We start from the raw sequence: 15,475 nt of genomic DNA on the forward strand, positions 1-15,475 counted from the left end.
TCATTAAATTCATCGACTGCTTAAAATTAATCAAAATAAAATAATTGTTTATAAGACAAAACAAAAAATGTATAAGATTTCAATGTAAATCAATTGTTACATTTTTGTAATAAAAATATCTATTTTAAAAATAGTATGTTTTATTTTGATATAACATTATTCTTTCTAATAATAATTTAGAAAAGTTTAATTAAAAATAAAAGTTAAATTTAAAAATCCTTATACAAGGAATTACATTACATTGGTATTACATTGTCTACTTTAACATCATTATTTATTTATTCATTTATTTATCCCAAATCAAAATTTTACTAAATGGACGCAAGTTTTCATTATAAACATTAAGGGTACTGTTTAAATATGGTAAATTTTATTTAATAACATCACAGATACAATAATTATGTACAGTTGGAGAAAATGTTTAAACCGCTGGTTAAACACTTTCAGCTATCCCATTGTCAATGTAAGCACTGAAGTACTAGGTTTCAGATAAAGGTGCTCCATAAGGGCGGACATTTGACAGTTTCGAAATAGAAACTCCGATTTTCAAAATCGTACTGCGGTCTAGAATTACCATTTTATTCTAGACATATGCTTATGTTTGCATTACAATTTTTTTTTGCTAATCATTAGTGCACAATTAGCAGCCATTTGTATTACCCCCAATTGTATTACAAGTTGTCTTCGGACGAGGACAATTTATCAAATACATACAGTTTCAATTGAGCGTCGTGCCTTTGTGGAGGCGCGGCAGGATCCGGTTTCACCATCTGCGAGGCACATGGAGGATCTATGTTACGGGGTAATAAGGTATGATTGAGCTCAGGCATAGAGGCAGTTGGATCTTTTAGAGGCAATGTTACTTCTCTCAAAGAGTCTGTAGGTGAGGGAGGAAGCACCACTTTCTCAGGAGCATTTTGAATAAATATTACTCTAGAAAATATAGTCGATATTTATAACATTTGCAACTAAATAGAAATAATTATTGCTAATATTATATACCTGTTAAATGCTCGCCATTTTCTGCATAATGTAATGTATACTTTGCATTGAATGTACATAAAAACTAAACCGCCTGTAGAACCAATTACAACAACTATTAATTTAGTCCAGAAAGACCAGTCTACATATCCACGTCGAGCTTCTTCCACGGAACGTTCGACGAGTACGTATAAAGACCAAGCCACACAAAGTGCAGCTACTGCATGAAAAGCAACCGCACACCATAATTTACGAACTTCTAGGGCAGACATTTCAAGTTTTTCCCACTAAAAATCATTGATTAATATCGTATATAATTTTTCCAAACTTATTAAATTAAGAATCAGCAAATTATAGGTTTAGTCTTTAAAAATCTGAACGAAAATTTCTTCATATATACAGAACAAATACAAAGAAATGATACCTCACAAAATGGTTTTGTTTTAGCATGCATAATAAATGTGAATTTACATAATTCACAAGCACGTGTGTCAGAAGCTTTTATCCATTGTTGAAGGCAAGCTTGATGTACATAACGTAAACTGCCACTGCAATAACAAGGTGCTAAAAGAGGAGCACCTTCTTCACCTTCACAATGACATATTCTGTAATAAAAAAAGAATATAAAATTTGCATACATTATTGTATAATAAATATTGTTCGTAAACAATTATTTTAGCAGTGCTATAATACATAAGTTTTTGTAAAAAGGTAAGAAAGAGTTGTTTGAAGATAATTTATAATAAGAAAATTTTACATTTACCTGCAAATATCATGATTGTTTGAGGACAATGTGCTTACAGATGAATGACAATGATCTGGTATGATTGTAACTACTGTTGCATATGTTGATTCCTAAAAAATAAATATTTCATTAAACATAAATCAATAGGTAAAGTAAATATACATCTTATATATTATAAAATTCTTTATTGTGATTCATATATGAAACTAAAATAATTTATTTATTCATTAATATTTTTTTTTATGATGCAGATATAAAACTAAAAGAATTTATTTGATCATTAATATTCACAGAGTAATTGTATTAAAGTAAAAAGTACTAAAATAGGAAATAAATGTTTTATGAAAGATATATGGATAAAAAAAGAAAGATATATATGAGAAGTTACCCTTGCTGTCCATTCTGGTAAGCCTTCACCACCAGCAGGGCTATTGTTATTGGAAGGACCAAGCGACAGAGGTGGTTGCCGGTCAGGCGGATTAACATTGATCTGATGAACCGGCATCACTCTCTGACCTCACCAAAGATGTGATCAGTAATAAACAACATTAAACAAACACATCTTAACGAGTGTTTGATAATTATTTTCCATTGGTATCATGTTTAAGCGCAAATTAATAGTTAATTACATACAAAAGACTTTTTGTGCCATGATGTTTAACATTTAACTTGAATATGTACTTAAAAACCTGAAATTATAGCGTACTTTAAAAGATGTTATATAAAACTGAAGTATTTGTAACTGTTATTTACATACAAATATTTACTTAAGACTTTGATATTAATGATTACTTTATATCTGGAAGACGATATAATTATGTATTACACTTGATTCTTTAAAAATATAATTTATACAGAAATTATCAAACAATAAATACATCAAAAATATGTAATTTTGATTCGTTTCTTATTCAAATTTGTAATATTTATACAAAAAGAGAAAGCGACACATATACAAAAAAAACACTGACAGAGGCCAAAAATGCTACAGTGGTTACATTTTATCAAAATCACTACGTAAACGTAACACTTGGAACGAAAACTATTCGACAAAAAGAAAACAAAGCATTGGCGTCACATACATCTTTTCATTTCCGTGGAAATCACACTAGCACTAAATTTGGTAATTGGATAATAAATATGCTATTCAAACAAGCTTGATTTTAAACGATTGAGTGACGTTTAATAAATGAAATTTTTCGTAATGGTCTTGATGAAATTTTTACATAGCACGAAACCAAGTCGATTTTGACACTTCGTCTCGAGTCAATGACACACTATAGGAAACTTATATTCACTGTAGTAAATTAATTAACTTGCACAGTTTAATGTTGAAATTATTTCGAAGTTTTCTTATAGTCTATCACGTTTTGAGCGCGTACGATGAACCGCATCAATTTTCAAAAATACCACGAATACTAAATTTATTACAAAGCATAGTTCTTTCTTCACAACAGACTGTGTACCTTATTTCTCTGAGGCGCCGCCATAACGTAGAGCGTAGGCGTGGCGTATGTATAAGATCAACCAATCCGTTGTTTGGAAATGACATTGAATATTAGTACACCAATGAACGACCTCGATTCAAATTTGGAATACGTAAAAAATAGATACGAAAAATATAAAATATGCATGCATTAATTGTATTAAATCATTTATTTATTCTCTCATTATACAAAATATTTTTTTGTCAATATACATGTAATAAAAAAGAAAATATTCCAACTAAATAACAATATTGTTATTAGTTTAAAAACTTAACTTTGTAATAGTTATTACTAGATTGCGGATTTTTAAAGAATTTTAAAGAATTAATATGGCTTAACTTGATATTTCACATTAAAGGATCTCTGTGGCCAATTGTTTTATCTACCGAGCATTATAGAAAACATTGTACTTTGGACAGTTTATATATTTTTCATATTATGATCATGTTTTGTAATTTTGTACTTTAAAAATTTTTTAAAAACCCATAAAAATCTGCACTCTAGTTATTACATTTAAAAACTTTTAGATATCATTGAAATTATTCTGTTTTGTAGACGAGATTATGTCAGTTTCATAAAAGTCTTCAATAGAAGAAAAATTAAAAATGTTACTTTGTTCTGCATTTTCGGAATATGTAGTATCATATGTAGCCATATTACTGGCATTATCAGTGTAACTTGATGAAATATTTGAACCACTCCCAGAATTTGTTATATTTGGGAGATTCTTATAAATAGTACTGTTTTCACAGAAATTAATAGATAAACTGTTAAATATGTCTGTTAACTGCATACTTTCATAAATTTTTGCAGCTTTTGACGCTTCTTTTTCAACATTTAATGCTTTCAAACAATTTTCATCTTTAACACTTACATTATTTTCTGATTGGACAGCATATGAAGATTCTTGTTTAGTATTTTCTAATTTAAAATAATTATTGTTCTTTGTTTCTTCCTTTGTGTTTTCTGGAAAAATATCAGTAAGTGCATTGTATTCATTGTTATTTTCTATACTTATATTATATGGAGTATGACTTTTGTTATCATGAAAGACTTTATGTTCATTTTTGTTGCATTTGCAACTTGAATTAATATTATTAATATCATTTTTTAATTTATCATCAAATTTATTTAAAGAAATTGGTGACACTGGTTTCTCTATGTGATTTTTCTCATTGTATCGAGAAGCACTTTTAGAACGTATATTACGATGATTTTTATTAAAATATACATCATAAATATTATCATCCTGAGAATATTTTTTCATATTTTTGTTGATAAGAATTTCAGGTTCTATATAGAAAAAAATGAAAAATATTAAGAATTATTTCACCTTTTCTTATTTTATTTAAATTATTAAAAATTACTTACCAAATTTTTTATTTTTTTTAATTGATGTATTTGAAAATAATCTTCCAGCTAATAGACCAGCTATGAAATAAATAATATGTATATTACATAAGTTGAATACAAAGAACATAATCATATTATAATTTAAAATAATATCTACCAGCCATTCCAATTGCAGTGCCTCCAACGAAAAATGACATATGATTTTCTTTTTGTATTTTCTTTGTCTTAAACATTTTGAAATTTTAATTATACTAATCGAGAGAATACATCAAATCATGTCAATAAATTTCATAAAACCAGATACACAAAGGATATAAAATAGTTCATGTTATGTTAAATATGTTGGAGATATTTCAAGGTAACAACAAAATGTAAACAATGAATGACCTTTAAATCAAGATGTATTGAAATAGATACACTTTTAGATTTCATCAAATGCTTTAATTTCTTTTTCTTATAAATTAAAAGTGTATTAAGTCTTAAATTATTATAACGAATAGATACAAAAATAACAGCATATGCTATACATAATTAGAGATTAAGTTTGGAATTTATATAACTACAGAAATATCATAAAATACACTTTAAAATACTCAAAACTTAGGGCAAATTACATATTTATGATAGTACTAATATAAAAAGTACATAAATATGAGAACCAAAATCTATATGTTTAAAAATATAAACGGGTACAAGATTGTAATTTAATAATTCTTTGACATGTTGGACACTTCTTAACTTTAGGTACTCGTAGAGCTAGAGTTATACATTTTGTACAAAATATATGTCCACAAGGAGTAGACATAGGTTTCATTTTAGAAGACAACTGTTCATAACATATTGGACAGGTCAATACAACTAACTTTTCTTCTCCAGAATCATTAGCATAACATATTCCAGTTTCTTTTGGACTATTGATATTATCTAGATCTATGATTTCCATTGTTTGTACATCTTTACATCTATTATTATCTGTTATTTCTCTAAAAAAATGTTTACCTTCAAATAAATTCGATTAAAATTAAGGAAGTATAATGTGATAATATATACGTACATGATAGAATCTTCAAGTTGTGCAACTTGTTTTTTCGAACCACGCTTTCGTGACTTTGTTATTGTTAAATTAACAAATATTTCATCCTTATTTCGTAATTTTGAAGGTTGATCTGGTAGGTCAGTCGTTAAATCAATATAATCAATTGGAACTGACATTTTGTTAATTTCTTTCTTTTATTTTATGTTCTAGTTCACAAAATTCCAGTAGACAGACACAACGATCGCGGATACAACCGACATAAGACACAACTCAAAAAGTCCTTCGATAGGTTATCGATATCTTTTTCTATCGATAAGATAATTTTTAATCGAGCGTTACAAGTTACGAGATAATCGAACATACAAAACAAACGAAACGAATATGTTAAAATCAAAGCAAACATAAATTTTAAATAAAGTTGTATCATTTAAAATATATATGATAAACGCTATTATTATACATTATGTACATAATATTTAAAAATATCTAAATAATCTCAGAATTTAGTACTCATTACATTATTTAGTAAATAAATCAATTGTCTATTTAGATTCCATTTTTTAGTTGGATTTATAAAAATATGAATTTACACATATATCCGCAGTCCTATATCCTTTTATTCTTTTATTTTTCGGCTTCACAGTCCGGGAAATGAACTTGGATTACATATCTCTTTCAACTTCCACTGATTTCTATGCGATCCACAGTCTAATTATTATATTATATGATAAAAAGTGTATCGAATAATTTATTTTATTCAATATTATCGTACACGTTGCAAACATTTGTTTTAGTAATGAAAGCGTTTTATAATATTCATAGCCAGCCTTATTATATACAATTAAATTTTTAATATATAGATACATATATAATAACTATAAACTATTGTAAAAAATACACAAAATACATAATTTAAAACTTGAATAGTTTTAATTATATAATACTTCTTCAAAATTTTTTGAGCATAAAATATAACAAAGTCATGCAGCTCAAATTACATTAATAGCTAAAAAAGTATGATTTTAATCATATATACAAAAATTATATAAAAGAGATATGTAGGCACTTTACACATCATCACATTATATATAAATGTATGAATATATGTATACTATATATGTATATACGACGATTAATGTATATTTAAAGCTATTTATAAAATATGTTTAAAAAAGTATAACAGAATTTTGCTATATTTTACCGAAATGTAATTTATATTATTTGTGTGTTTTAATAATGTTCATTCAAGAGCACTTCTGTTTCGCATATTTAAAGTTATTTATAATAAAAAGTTTTGCATATATATGTATGAATATAATAATAAAATGATTATTCATTTAGAAATGAAAAAATTGATCTCTTTGTTTGCTATTGCAAGCAATTAATGTTTGTCATCAAATTTTTCATTAATTTTCTTCATCCATTAACATATCATTTTATCTGTATTATGTATAAAAGTTACATTACATATATAACATTTATATGTAAATCTACCTACTTAGTAATTATTATAGGGTTTCATAATGAATATACAATAAACATTTAGTGTAATTAAAATATTTTAAAAGATGTAGTAAGTTCCAATTTAGCAACTTATATTAATAATTATTACAAATAATAATTTATGCGCACACTAACGTTAATTTGTTGCACAACAGTTTTGTCATTTACGAAAAGAATGCGATTTGGGCGCATTTGACAACGCAATTCAGGACACTTTTTTTTATTAAAAGATGAAATTGAACTTTAGATTGATGCGAGCGAGAGTGACAAAACTATCGCGCGACAAATTGTCGCTACTGTGCGCGTAGTCTAATTCAAGTAATCTTTATATTATTAAAGTAATGGTATATCGTATTAAATTTCAGTCGTCCACTCAACTATTATTTTGCTCTTACCATTGAGTGGATAGATTATAATTTCAATTTGTATAAAAAAATGATTCAATAACCTTCAGATTCTTATAAAATGGACGGTTAAATTTTAATACTTTATGAAAAAATATTATTTTGTTTTTGAATTCCTTATATAAAATACCTGATTATATATAGATAAATGATTAAGGAAACACATTATCTTTGGTTATTATTGTGTAGATTAACGAACTAAGTTGAGTCATTGGTTAATGAGTATCTCGATTGCTTTTATTACGATTACGTAGTAATGAAGCATCCAAGAGAGAATAAGTACCAGGTTCAAATACTGGCGGATATTCAAGACCAGGATAATCAGGTGGTGGTGATGTAGGTGGTGGTATGTAAGGCAAAGTCGGTGGTGTCAATGAGTTTCTACCTATGCTTGCATGACCTTTCTGATAGGAGGGCTGACTTGCAATACCCTAAAAATAAATACTTGTTATTATGTTAATATTTGACACAATATTTATAATTACTATTTATTGAAATATATACCTTCGATATTAAATTTGGAGTACACGGCGATGGTGTATCTGGACTCCAATCACTAACAGAACTGACCGAACTAAAACTCTGACTGAGAGTTTGAGGACTATTTCCACTGAAGGAACTATGAGATTGACTGATTCCACTATCGCCAGGACTCTGACTGCTCGATCGACTTGGTAATCGTGACTGATTGTAACATTTTTCTTTAAATAACGCTCTGTGTAATCTCGGTGATCCTATAATTTATATATAAATTATAGTCAAAGATTATTATAAAATATAACTGAAATTTAAAGTATATTATTTACCCAATAAAGTTTTTTGTGTTTCTTTAGGTAAATCAAGTGTAGAAGGTTTCTGCTGACATTTATTGCCAAACAAATTTTTCAATCGATTTGTCTTTTGAACTTGTTCACCTTTATCTAAATGCATCTCAAATGCAGCAGTCATACCTTCTTGTTCGAATGGAGAAGTTGGTATAGGTGGTGGGTGGTACTGTGCTACGTTTTTCAAACGAGTTTTATCACAATTGATATCTTTTTTATCACCTCGTCGCAAAGAGTCCAACCAATGCTTGTCTGAAGAAACATGATCACGACGATTTGTTAGATTGAAACTTCCTTTGCGACTAATGGATGCATCTTTCTTTGCACGTTGTAAAGTTTCATAGAAAGTATGAAACGTAAGGTCGTTGGTAGATCCTGAAGAACCTAAATGAAAAAGAAATCGTATTAATCTTGATATATTAAAAAGTTATTATATAAATAATGAAAGTTACCATCATTTCGAGTAAGTCGTCTTGGTGTCAGTTTCATGTCCTCTGATAAATTATTGACATTTTTAGGCAAATAATAATCATATGATCTAGAAATGTCATGATTACTTGAAGATTGTGCTTGATTTGTATAAATATTAGTACTATATTCACAATTCAAGCTCACTTGCCTCCCAGACCCATCAACAATATCTGATTTATTATGACACAAAGAAGGTTTTTGGTCATTTGTGATAGTTTTACAGTGAAATGAATTGCATGGCTTCAACTGTTGAATATTTGAGCCATCTGATAATTTTTTTTTATTAGCGTAATAAAATTCGTTCGATTTTTTATGAACCGAATGTTTTGATGATTCTCCTCTATATTCATTTCTTTCTGAATCAAAATCTTCGCTATATTGTCGCACTGCGTGAATGGTATCCATATTCCGAGAATAACCATATGCAGAAGCAGCGTTATTGACTACTTCATCACTATTTTTATTTCGAATATAAACATCATTATTGAAAGTTCCATCACTGACAAATCTGGATTGTTCATTAACAGTCTCATTATCATGAAAGTTCCTATGTTGGACATGAACGTGATCGCTAGTTAAAGGAGTCATCCGTGGTGATACAGGCCTAGTTTTCGTCATTTGTCTTTGATCTTCTTGTTGCAACAACATGAATTCTTCTAACGTAATAAAACCTTGTAAATCTTCTGCTCTTCTATTTCTGTTACTGAGACACCTAAATATTAAATACTATTTCACTAATTACTTTACAATATTCAATAGGATAACAAGAGATATGTATGTGTAAAAGCAAATAAAATGTGCTCTACTTCATTAAGGATAGTGTATAGGAAAACAGTTACAATAAGGAAAAACATGCACAAAATATATACATACATATAAAATAAATGCAGTCAATATTTTTAGTTAATTATTTTATTATGAAATGCAAAATATAACAATATTTTTAATTGCTATTATTCTTTAGTTAAAAATTTATTTTCGCGTGTACAATAAAAAAAAATAAAACCATAATAATTTAAGTTTAGTAGAATTATAAAAGATTAAATAATATAACAAAATTGATATATTAGTTCTGTAGCATGCAACATAAAATGTTACCTGTCTGTGGTACGCCTGTAATCACCCATATCTTGAGTGCTAGTTGACATATCAGTAGCACTATGAGATGCACATAATCCATAAAATGTACTTCCTGCAATCGTCATTTGCAAATCTGGCGAATTTGGAACAGAATCTTGTTTCCTGAAAAATATTCATATTTTATTTTTGTTTTAAACGAGGTATTCCATACTAACTCTTACTTATTAGGCGTAGATGTAGGAAGAACTCTTCTGTAACTTCTAAACTGTGCAGTTGGAACAGGTACATTGTTTCTTGCACCAAGGAATTTTAGATATTTTCTATCTAAACTAGCACCACTAATTTCATGATCCTTATACGAGGGAGAATCTTTACGAACAACTTTTTTTAATGATCCGAACGATTTTTCAAAGTTCGGTTTATGTTCCGAAGTATGAACATTTTTAGTTTTACTTTTTTGTTCGCTATCGCTCTCGTCAGTTTCGCTGAAAAGCGCACTATTCCTACTGTGGCCATCCGCACCTAAGGTTGCTTTGTTAATTGCATCTACCCATAAGGCAAGAAAATCTTCAGTGTCTGCAGCAAAATAAAATACCGTTCCTGTGTGATAAACCTTGAATGCATACTTTCTTGATTTTACTTCGGCAGCTCGTGATACGGTAAATCCTGTTAAAGCTATGAGACAGTCAGCTTTTATACTATTTTGAGTTTTAAACCTATATTTAAAAATATAATAAAATAAATATTTGTAAGATAAATATGTAGATATAAAAATTTGGTTAACGAACCTGTACAGAGAAGAGCACTTTAAAACAAACCAAGCTTTGGCCCAAGCACCACCTGCACCTCTCGTGCGGTATGTTAACCATCCTTCTAAATCACCTGTGCCTATATCTTTAACAGAGATATTCCGCTTTCCTAGTTAAAGGTAATGTAAAAATCAATAAGTATAAGTATTTAAAGATTAATATATATTAATATCTATTAAATATATACAATGTGTGACAATTACTTACTTGCAAATAATATACTTCGTTTTCTATTAGTTCTGGGACTATTGCTGGAAGATTTGCTTAAACTTCCATGCAATCCAATACTTCTAGCCACCATCATAGCTTTATTAACTACACCTTTCTCAAAACTTTTTTCCTTTTCAGACACTTTAGATTTATGATCTAGAAATTGCTTTGAAGAGCATAAACCATCTGGAGAATCCGTATTTTGAGAATAAGATTCAGTATCATGGTATTCCATTGTTGAATTAGTGTATACAGACTTCTCAACAATAGGTTCATACTTATCACAGATAAACTTAGTTTCCTTTATTTGCTTATCATTGTATTCTAAATATGTAGAATCCAAGTTTAAACTAGGTCTAAGTTCGTTATCTAGAGTATTCATATCATCAATAAATTCTAATTTTTCTGTAAAACTATTACAAACGTCAAAATAATCCTGCTTATCTTTATAATCCAAGGTACTTCTGATATGATTTTCCGTATAATATTCCAAACTCTTTAAATCTTTTCTAGTATTAATTTTTTCTGGCGTACAACACTTTTCTTGGTCATCAAACATCTTTGAAGTATTACTTATAGATGAATCCATTGTTAACTTTGAATAATATTTACGTGGAGGCGGATCTGGAGGTATTAGATGAGGTTTATTTTCTAACTTCTTATCAGAGTCAGTTTTTGTTACTTCTACACATTTGCAAGATTGCATTGCATTTCCTTGAATAATTAAATCTTCAGCTTTTGTATTATCATTCTGTACCTTTCGACAAATTTGAATTTGAGGAATGTTTCGAGTAATATTATTAGTAATATTATTATATATCTGTACATTACTTTCAGTAAAATTCAGATCACTATTTGTCCATACTTGTCTTTGAGCTTGGATATTTTCTTTTACTGATACATTAGCTTTTTTTTCTGTTAATTTTTTATGTTCTGTTAGACCACAGTGGTTTGGTCCATTAAATGTTTGAAGAATCTTCTCAAATTTATTTAGGTTTGAATTATTTTCTCCACTGTTTTGCATAAAACTATTTATTGATTCTAATTTATCTTCATTAGTTTCATGATTGGAACTTGAATTATTTGTAAAATTTTGAGTATTACATATTTTTGATATATTTTCCGTTTCTACACTTAAATTGTTTGTTATGTTCTTTTTGTCGTATTTATTTACATCAATACTAATACATTCATTATTGCTTTGGTTATTTTCTATACTGATTTTGTGGTTTGCATCAATTACCTTACACATAGAAGTTTTAAACGAATCTAAATGTTCAGATTCAGAACATTGTTTTTTTTTGTTATCTTGTGTAACATATTTATCAGTATCATTATTTTTTTTAATAATATTATCAAAATTTATTTGAATACTTTGTTTTTGATCATCAATATCTCTTAATTTTTGTTGATCTTCGGAACTCGCAAAAGTCAATTGAACATCAGTCTTACTGGATACATTGCTTACATTATTTGCAGACGGTTCTAACGCATGAAACAACTTTTGCCTTCTGTCTTCTATACTGTCAGCGTCCATTGAATCGTACGCTGGTGTACTGTAACTTTTATCTAATCTTCCTCGCTCTTTACTGTTACATATACTAAGTTCCTTACTGCTTATCGTACTCTTACTATTACTATGTTTATCCCTAATAAAATTGTTGCATTCATCTAAAGGCACACTTGTATCACTCAAGTTATTGTTATTGGTAACATTAACAGATGTTTGAGAAATTTGGCTGATTGTATTTATATTACTGCACAATTCCTCACAATTTTGGGTAGTTTTACATTCATCTTTTTTCTCGTTTATTACGCTGATTGTATTACCTATTTGAGGAACATCATGTTTCATCATAGATTTATCTTGAAACTGTACTTTCTTATCGTCAGTTTGTCCATCATTCCTTTTTTTTCTTTTATTTTGTTCTATAGATATACATGTTTGTGGTCGTATATTTGATGGTACATTATCTAAACCATGAGCGCAAGATGCTGCTTTGTCCCGCAATTGAGAAGTTGTACTATGTTCCTGTTTCAATTCTTTCCAAAATTGTTCTATATCAATTCCATGCTTGGTAGTTGGACTAGCACCAGTTATAGTAGCTCGTCTTTGAACTGAATTTCTTGGTTTTGTAGAATATAATCGAATAGATAAAGGTGGATCTGTTTCACTATCCGAATCGCTACTATCTATAATCATTGTGTCTAACATATTAACAGTATCTAGAATGCTTGCAGGTTCTGGACTGGGATTCTTTGGCCTAAACAAATTTACAAATTTATATTATATTAGAAACGAAATTGTATATATTTTATAAATGAGGTACATGTCTATATATATATACCTTGGTAATGGCATTGTAAAATCTGGTATAGTTAATAATTCTGGCCTTGGAGAAGGAAGATTGTGTTGCCACCGTGTTGTGTAAGATGTTTTTTTATTGCTTGGAAGTCGATATGGTTTTATGTAAATTTGACCATATATTTTTGTATGTCTTGGTCTACGTTTCAAAGTTAATAATACTTCTGCTGGGCTTTCGCGAAATAATTCTAAAAGATTTTTTCGTTCCCAACCGACTACAGTCTGATAATTTACCTGGAAAATATTTAAATTAAATTAAACATTTGTATTATATATTCATAACAAATAAACACAGAAAAAAACAGAAAAGAATAAAAAATATAATTTTTTAATTATTTAAAAAAAAAGAAAAATTACTTGTACAATCTCATCTCCTTCTTCCATTTTACCACACTGATGTGCAGCTGATCCAAATTTAATCTCCGCAATTTGATGAGCTCCATGAAAAGATGGTAAAATATAAAATCCCTACAAAAGAAAATATTTTCCAATTTTAATTCTTCATACCTATTAGGAAATAATTATATTACTCTAACAGTTTCACTCTATAATACAAGACTATCTAAATAGGAAGTTACAGATGTGTTGAATCAATGGTTATAGTTTTATCATTAAAGGATGTAGCAGATAACTTTAATGATTATGAAGTATACTATTTTATGATTTATGTTAAATATTTTATATATATTATATTCATTACATAAAATTATTTAGAAATAAAAATAAAATAGAAGAATATTACCCTATTTTAAAAAGTTGATATTATTTCAGAACTTACTAAATCATCTCCTGGCTTCTTTTTTAATGTTGCCAAATCTAAACTAGCAGGTTGTAATATCATAGGATCAGTAATATCTTGTATTATATAATCTGCCAATTTTGCTAATTGTCCACAAATTGTTCTAATTTCTTCTATTGGTTTTTCTGCAAATCTATCTCTTTGTGCACATGTGGCCATTTCCAAAGCTAACTTCATTAATTCAACTTTTTTGTCATTATATTCTAATTGTCCACTAAAGGGAGGTCGATCAAGCCACCTTACTAATGGTTTTACAGCCATTATAACTGATGCTACATCAGATAATGTTTGGGTTGTAACAGGCTTCGAATCTGTCTGATGAGACAACTCATTTTGTAAACTATGCGCTTGACAAGACAGTCGCAATGCCAATAGTTGCAGATTTTCACGATCAAGTTCATAATGGAAATTTCTCAAATATTCTACTGCTTCAAGAATAATTTCCTGATGACCAAGTTTCAATACCCCAAGGTGTTCTAGGTCTTCGGGTCTCAAACTTAATAACTGTTGTCCATTAACACCATGATTAGTAAAGCTATGCACATAGGGAAGAACAGAATTATCCAAACCTAAAACAAGAAGCATTTTTTTCTCTAAAGGATTCAATTACTTTAAGAAAAAAAGGATATTGTGAAAGTGAAATCATAATATTTTAATGAAAGATTGGTACATGAATTTGAACAAAGTTATAAGAGAAAAATAATTATAATTTTTGCTTTTATAATAATTACTCATTTAGTATTTCGTTTCTTTCAAAAGTAATAACAATGAAAAAAACAATAATGAAATTACGTGAACAATAATCATTTATAAACTCCTCCGAATATTAACGGTGCAGATTAGGAAAATAAATGAAAATATTGCAGTTTTAAAATATTTTTAGGAAAGATTTAGTATTACTAAAGATTCGTTTTATAATGATCATTTACGAATTATGTGATTGTAATGAATAATTGAATAAATACTGTTTTATACATGCAATAAAGGGACTGATTAAAAGGAAAGAGGGGCGAAGAGACAGGTGCGGGCGTATACTGCAAAATTTTCACACGCAAATTTTCACGACATTGTTTCTGCACATAATAGAGTACACTTGTTCCTTAAAATATATCGATGTATAACACTGATTCAAAAGGAAATTCAATTTTTCGCACCTTTCAACCATTCGCACACTTGTTCAGTTTTCCATTCAGCAACATTAACATACGCCATGACCCGATCATCTACTAATTCATAAAATGTTAAAGATTCTCCTTGACTCCTCAATTCTTAGTCGTTCTAATTTCCAACATTAACTAAGTATAGAATAGACATGACATTATATATGAGACTTTGTATCTCATGTTCTGAAATACCGATCTCGAAAAAACAGAGTGTTTTTTACGCCCTCTGCAGTTTGCTATGGCGA

At 28.5% G+C, this 15,475-nt stretch overlaps 3 protein-coding genes across 7 annotated transcripts; all 3 read right to left on the reverse strand.

Annotated features, from left to right (window-relative positions):
* Positions 1–348: 348 nt before the first annotated feature.
* Positions 349–3,227, reverse strand: LOC117163685 (E3 ubiquitin-protein ligase MARCHF8). 4 transcript variants are annotated; one of them, XM_076621920.1, is made up of 7 exons: positions 2,809–3,227; positions 2,484–2,525; positions 2,115–2,415; positions 1,745–1,836; positions 1,406–1,586; positions 1,003–1,268; positions 349–933 (listed from the first exon to the last, which is right to left on the reverse strand). In XM_076621920.1, the coding sequence occupies exons 3-7, from the start codon at positions 2,229–2,231 to the stop codon at positions 672–674; spliced, it is 918 nt and encodes a 305-aa protein (XP_076478035.1). In that variant the 5' UTR covers positions 2,232–2,415; positions 2,484–2,525; positions 2,809–3,227; the 3' UTR covers positions 349–671. The 4 variants fall into 4 exon arrangements, with proteins under 4 accessions (XP_076478035.1, XP_033202091.1, XP_076478037.1 ...); XM_033346200.2 differs by lacking the exon at positions 2,484–2,525; XM_076621922.1 differs by lacking the exon at positions 2,484–2,525 and having other exon boundaries at positions 3,193–3,208.
* A 140-nt stretch (positions 3,228–3,367) lies between these two features.
* Positions 3,368–6,072, reverse strand: LOC117163686 (uncharacterized). Its single transcript, XM_033346202.2, has 4 exons — positions 5,617–6,072; positions 4,724–4,790; positions 4,585–4,644; positions 3,368–4,506 (listed from the first exon to the last, which is right to left on the reverse strand). Exons 1-4 carry the CDS (start codon positions 5,776–5,778, stop codon positions 3,737–3,739), a joined length of 1,059 nt encoding a protein of 352 aa, XP_033202093.2. The 5' UTR covers positions 5,779–6,072; the 3' UTR covers positions 3,368–3,736.
* Positions 6,073–7,025: 953 nt separating this feature from the next.
* Positions 7,026–15,373, reverse strand: cnk (connector enhancer of ksr). Of its 2 annotated transcripts, none has more exons than XM_076621919.1 (12): positions 15,222–15,373; positions 14,047–14,636; positions 13,626–13,736; positions 13,252–13,502; positions 10,901–13,167; positions 10,673–10,802; positions 10,106–10,600; positions 9,903–10,046; positions 8,786–9,516; positions 8,460–8,717; positions 8,014–8,243; positions 7,026–7,940 (listed from the first exon to the last, which is right to left on the reverse strand). In XM_076621919.1, exons 1-12 carry the CDS (start codon positions 15,277–15,279, stop codon positions 7,725–7,727), a joined length of 5,481 nt encoding a protein of 1,826 aa, XP_076478034.1. In that variant the 5' UTR covers positions 15,280–15,373; the 3' UTR covers positions 7,026–7,724. The 2 variants fall into 2 exon arrangements, with proteins under 2 accessions (XP_076478034.1, XP_033202086.1); XM_033346195.2 differs by having other exon boundaries at positions 8,316–8,717.
* Positions 15,374–15,475: the final 102 nt, after the last annotated feature.

This window comes from Bombus vancouverensis, chromosome 9, assembly GCF_051014615.1.
Source record: "Bombus vancouverensis nearcticus chromosome 9, iyBomVanc1_principal, whole genome shotgun sequence".
Taxonomy (NCBI): domain Eukaryota; kingdom Metazoa; phylum Arthropoda; class Insecta; order Hymenoptera; family Apidae; genus Bombus; species Bombus vancouverensis.

Excerpts from the sequence above, each read along its gene's own strand:
- LOC117163685 (XM_033346200.2), bottom strand. The coding sequence starts at position 2,231 with ATGCCGGTTCATCAGATCAATGTTAATCCGCCTGACCGGCAACCACCT. Across the intron at positions 1,837-2,114 it reads TACCAGAATGGACAGCAAGG|GAATCAACATATGCAACAGT; the intron begins GTAACTTCTCAT and ends TTTATTTTTTAG. Across the intron at positions 1,587-1,744 it reads AACAATCATGATATTTGCAG|AATATGTCATTGTGAAGGTG; the intron begins GTAAATGTAAAA and ends TTTTTATTACAG.
- LOC117163686 (XM_033346202.2), bottom strand. The coding sequence starts at position 5,778 with ATGTCAGTTCCAATTGATTATATTGATTTAACGACTGACCTACCAGAT. Across the intron at positions 4,645-4,723 it reads CACTGCAATTGGAATGGCTG|CTGGTCTATTAGCTGGAAGA; the intron begins GTAGATATTATT and ends TTTATTTCATAG. Across the intron at positions 4,507-4,584 it reads TAAAAAAAATAAAAAATTTG|AACCTGAAATTCTTATCAAC; the intron begins GTAAGTAATTTT and ends TTTTCTATATAG.
- cnk (XM_033346195.2), bottom strand. The coding sequence starts at position 15,279 with ATGGCGTATGTTAATGTTGCTGAATGGAAAACTGAACAAGTGTGCGAA. Across the intron at positions 14,637-15,221 it reads AGTGTGCGAATGGTTGAAAG|GTTTGGATAATTCTGTTCTT; the intron begins GTGCGAAAAATT and ends TTCTTGTTTTAG. Across the intron at positions 8,718-8,785 it reads ACGACTTACTCGAAATGATG|GTTCTTCAGGATCTACCAAC; the intron begins GTAACTTTCATT and ends TTTTTCATTTAG.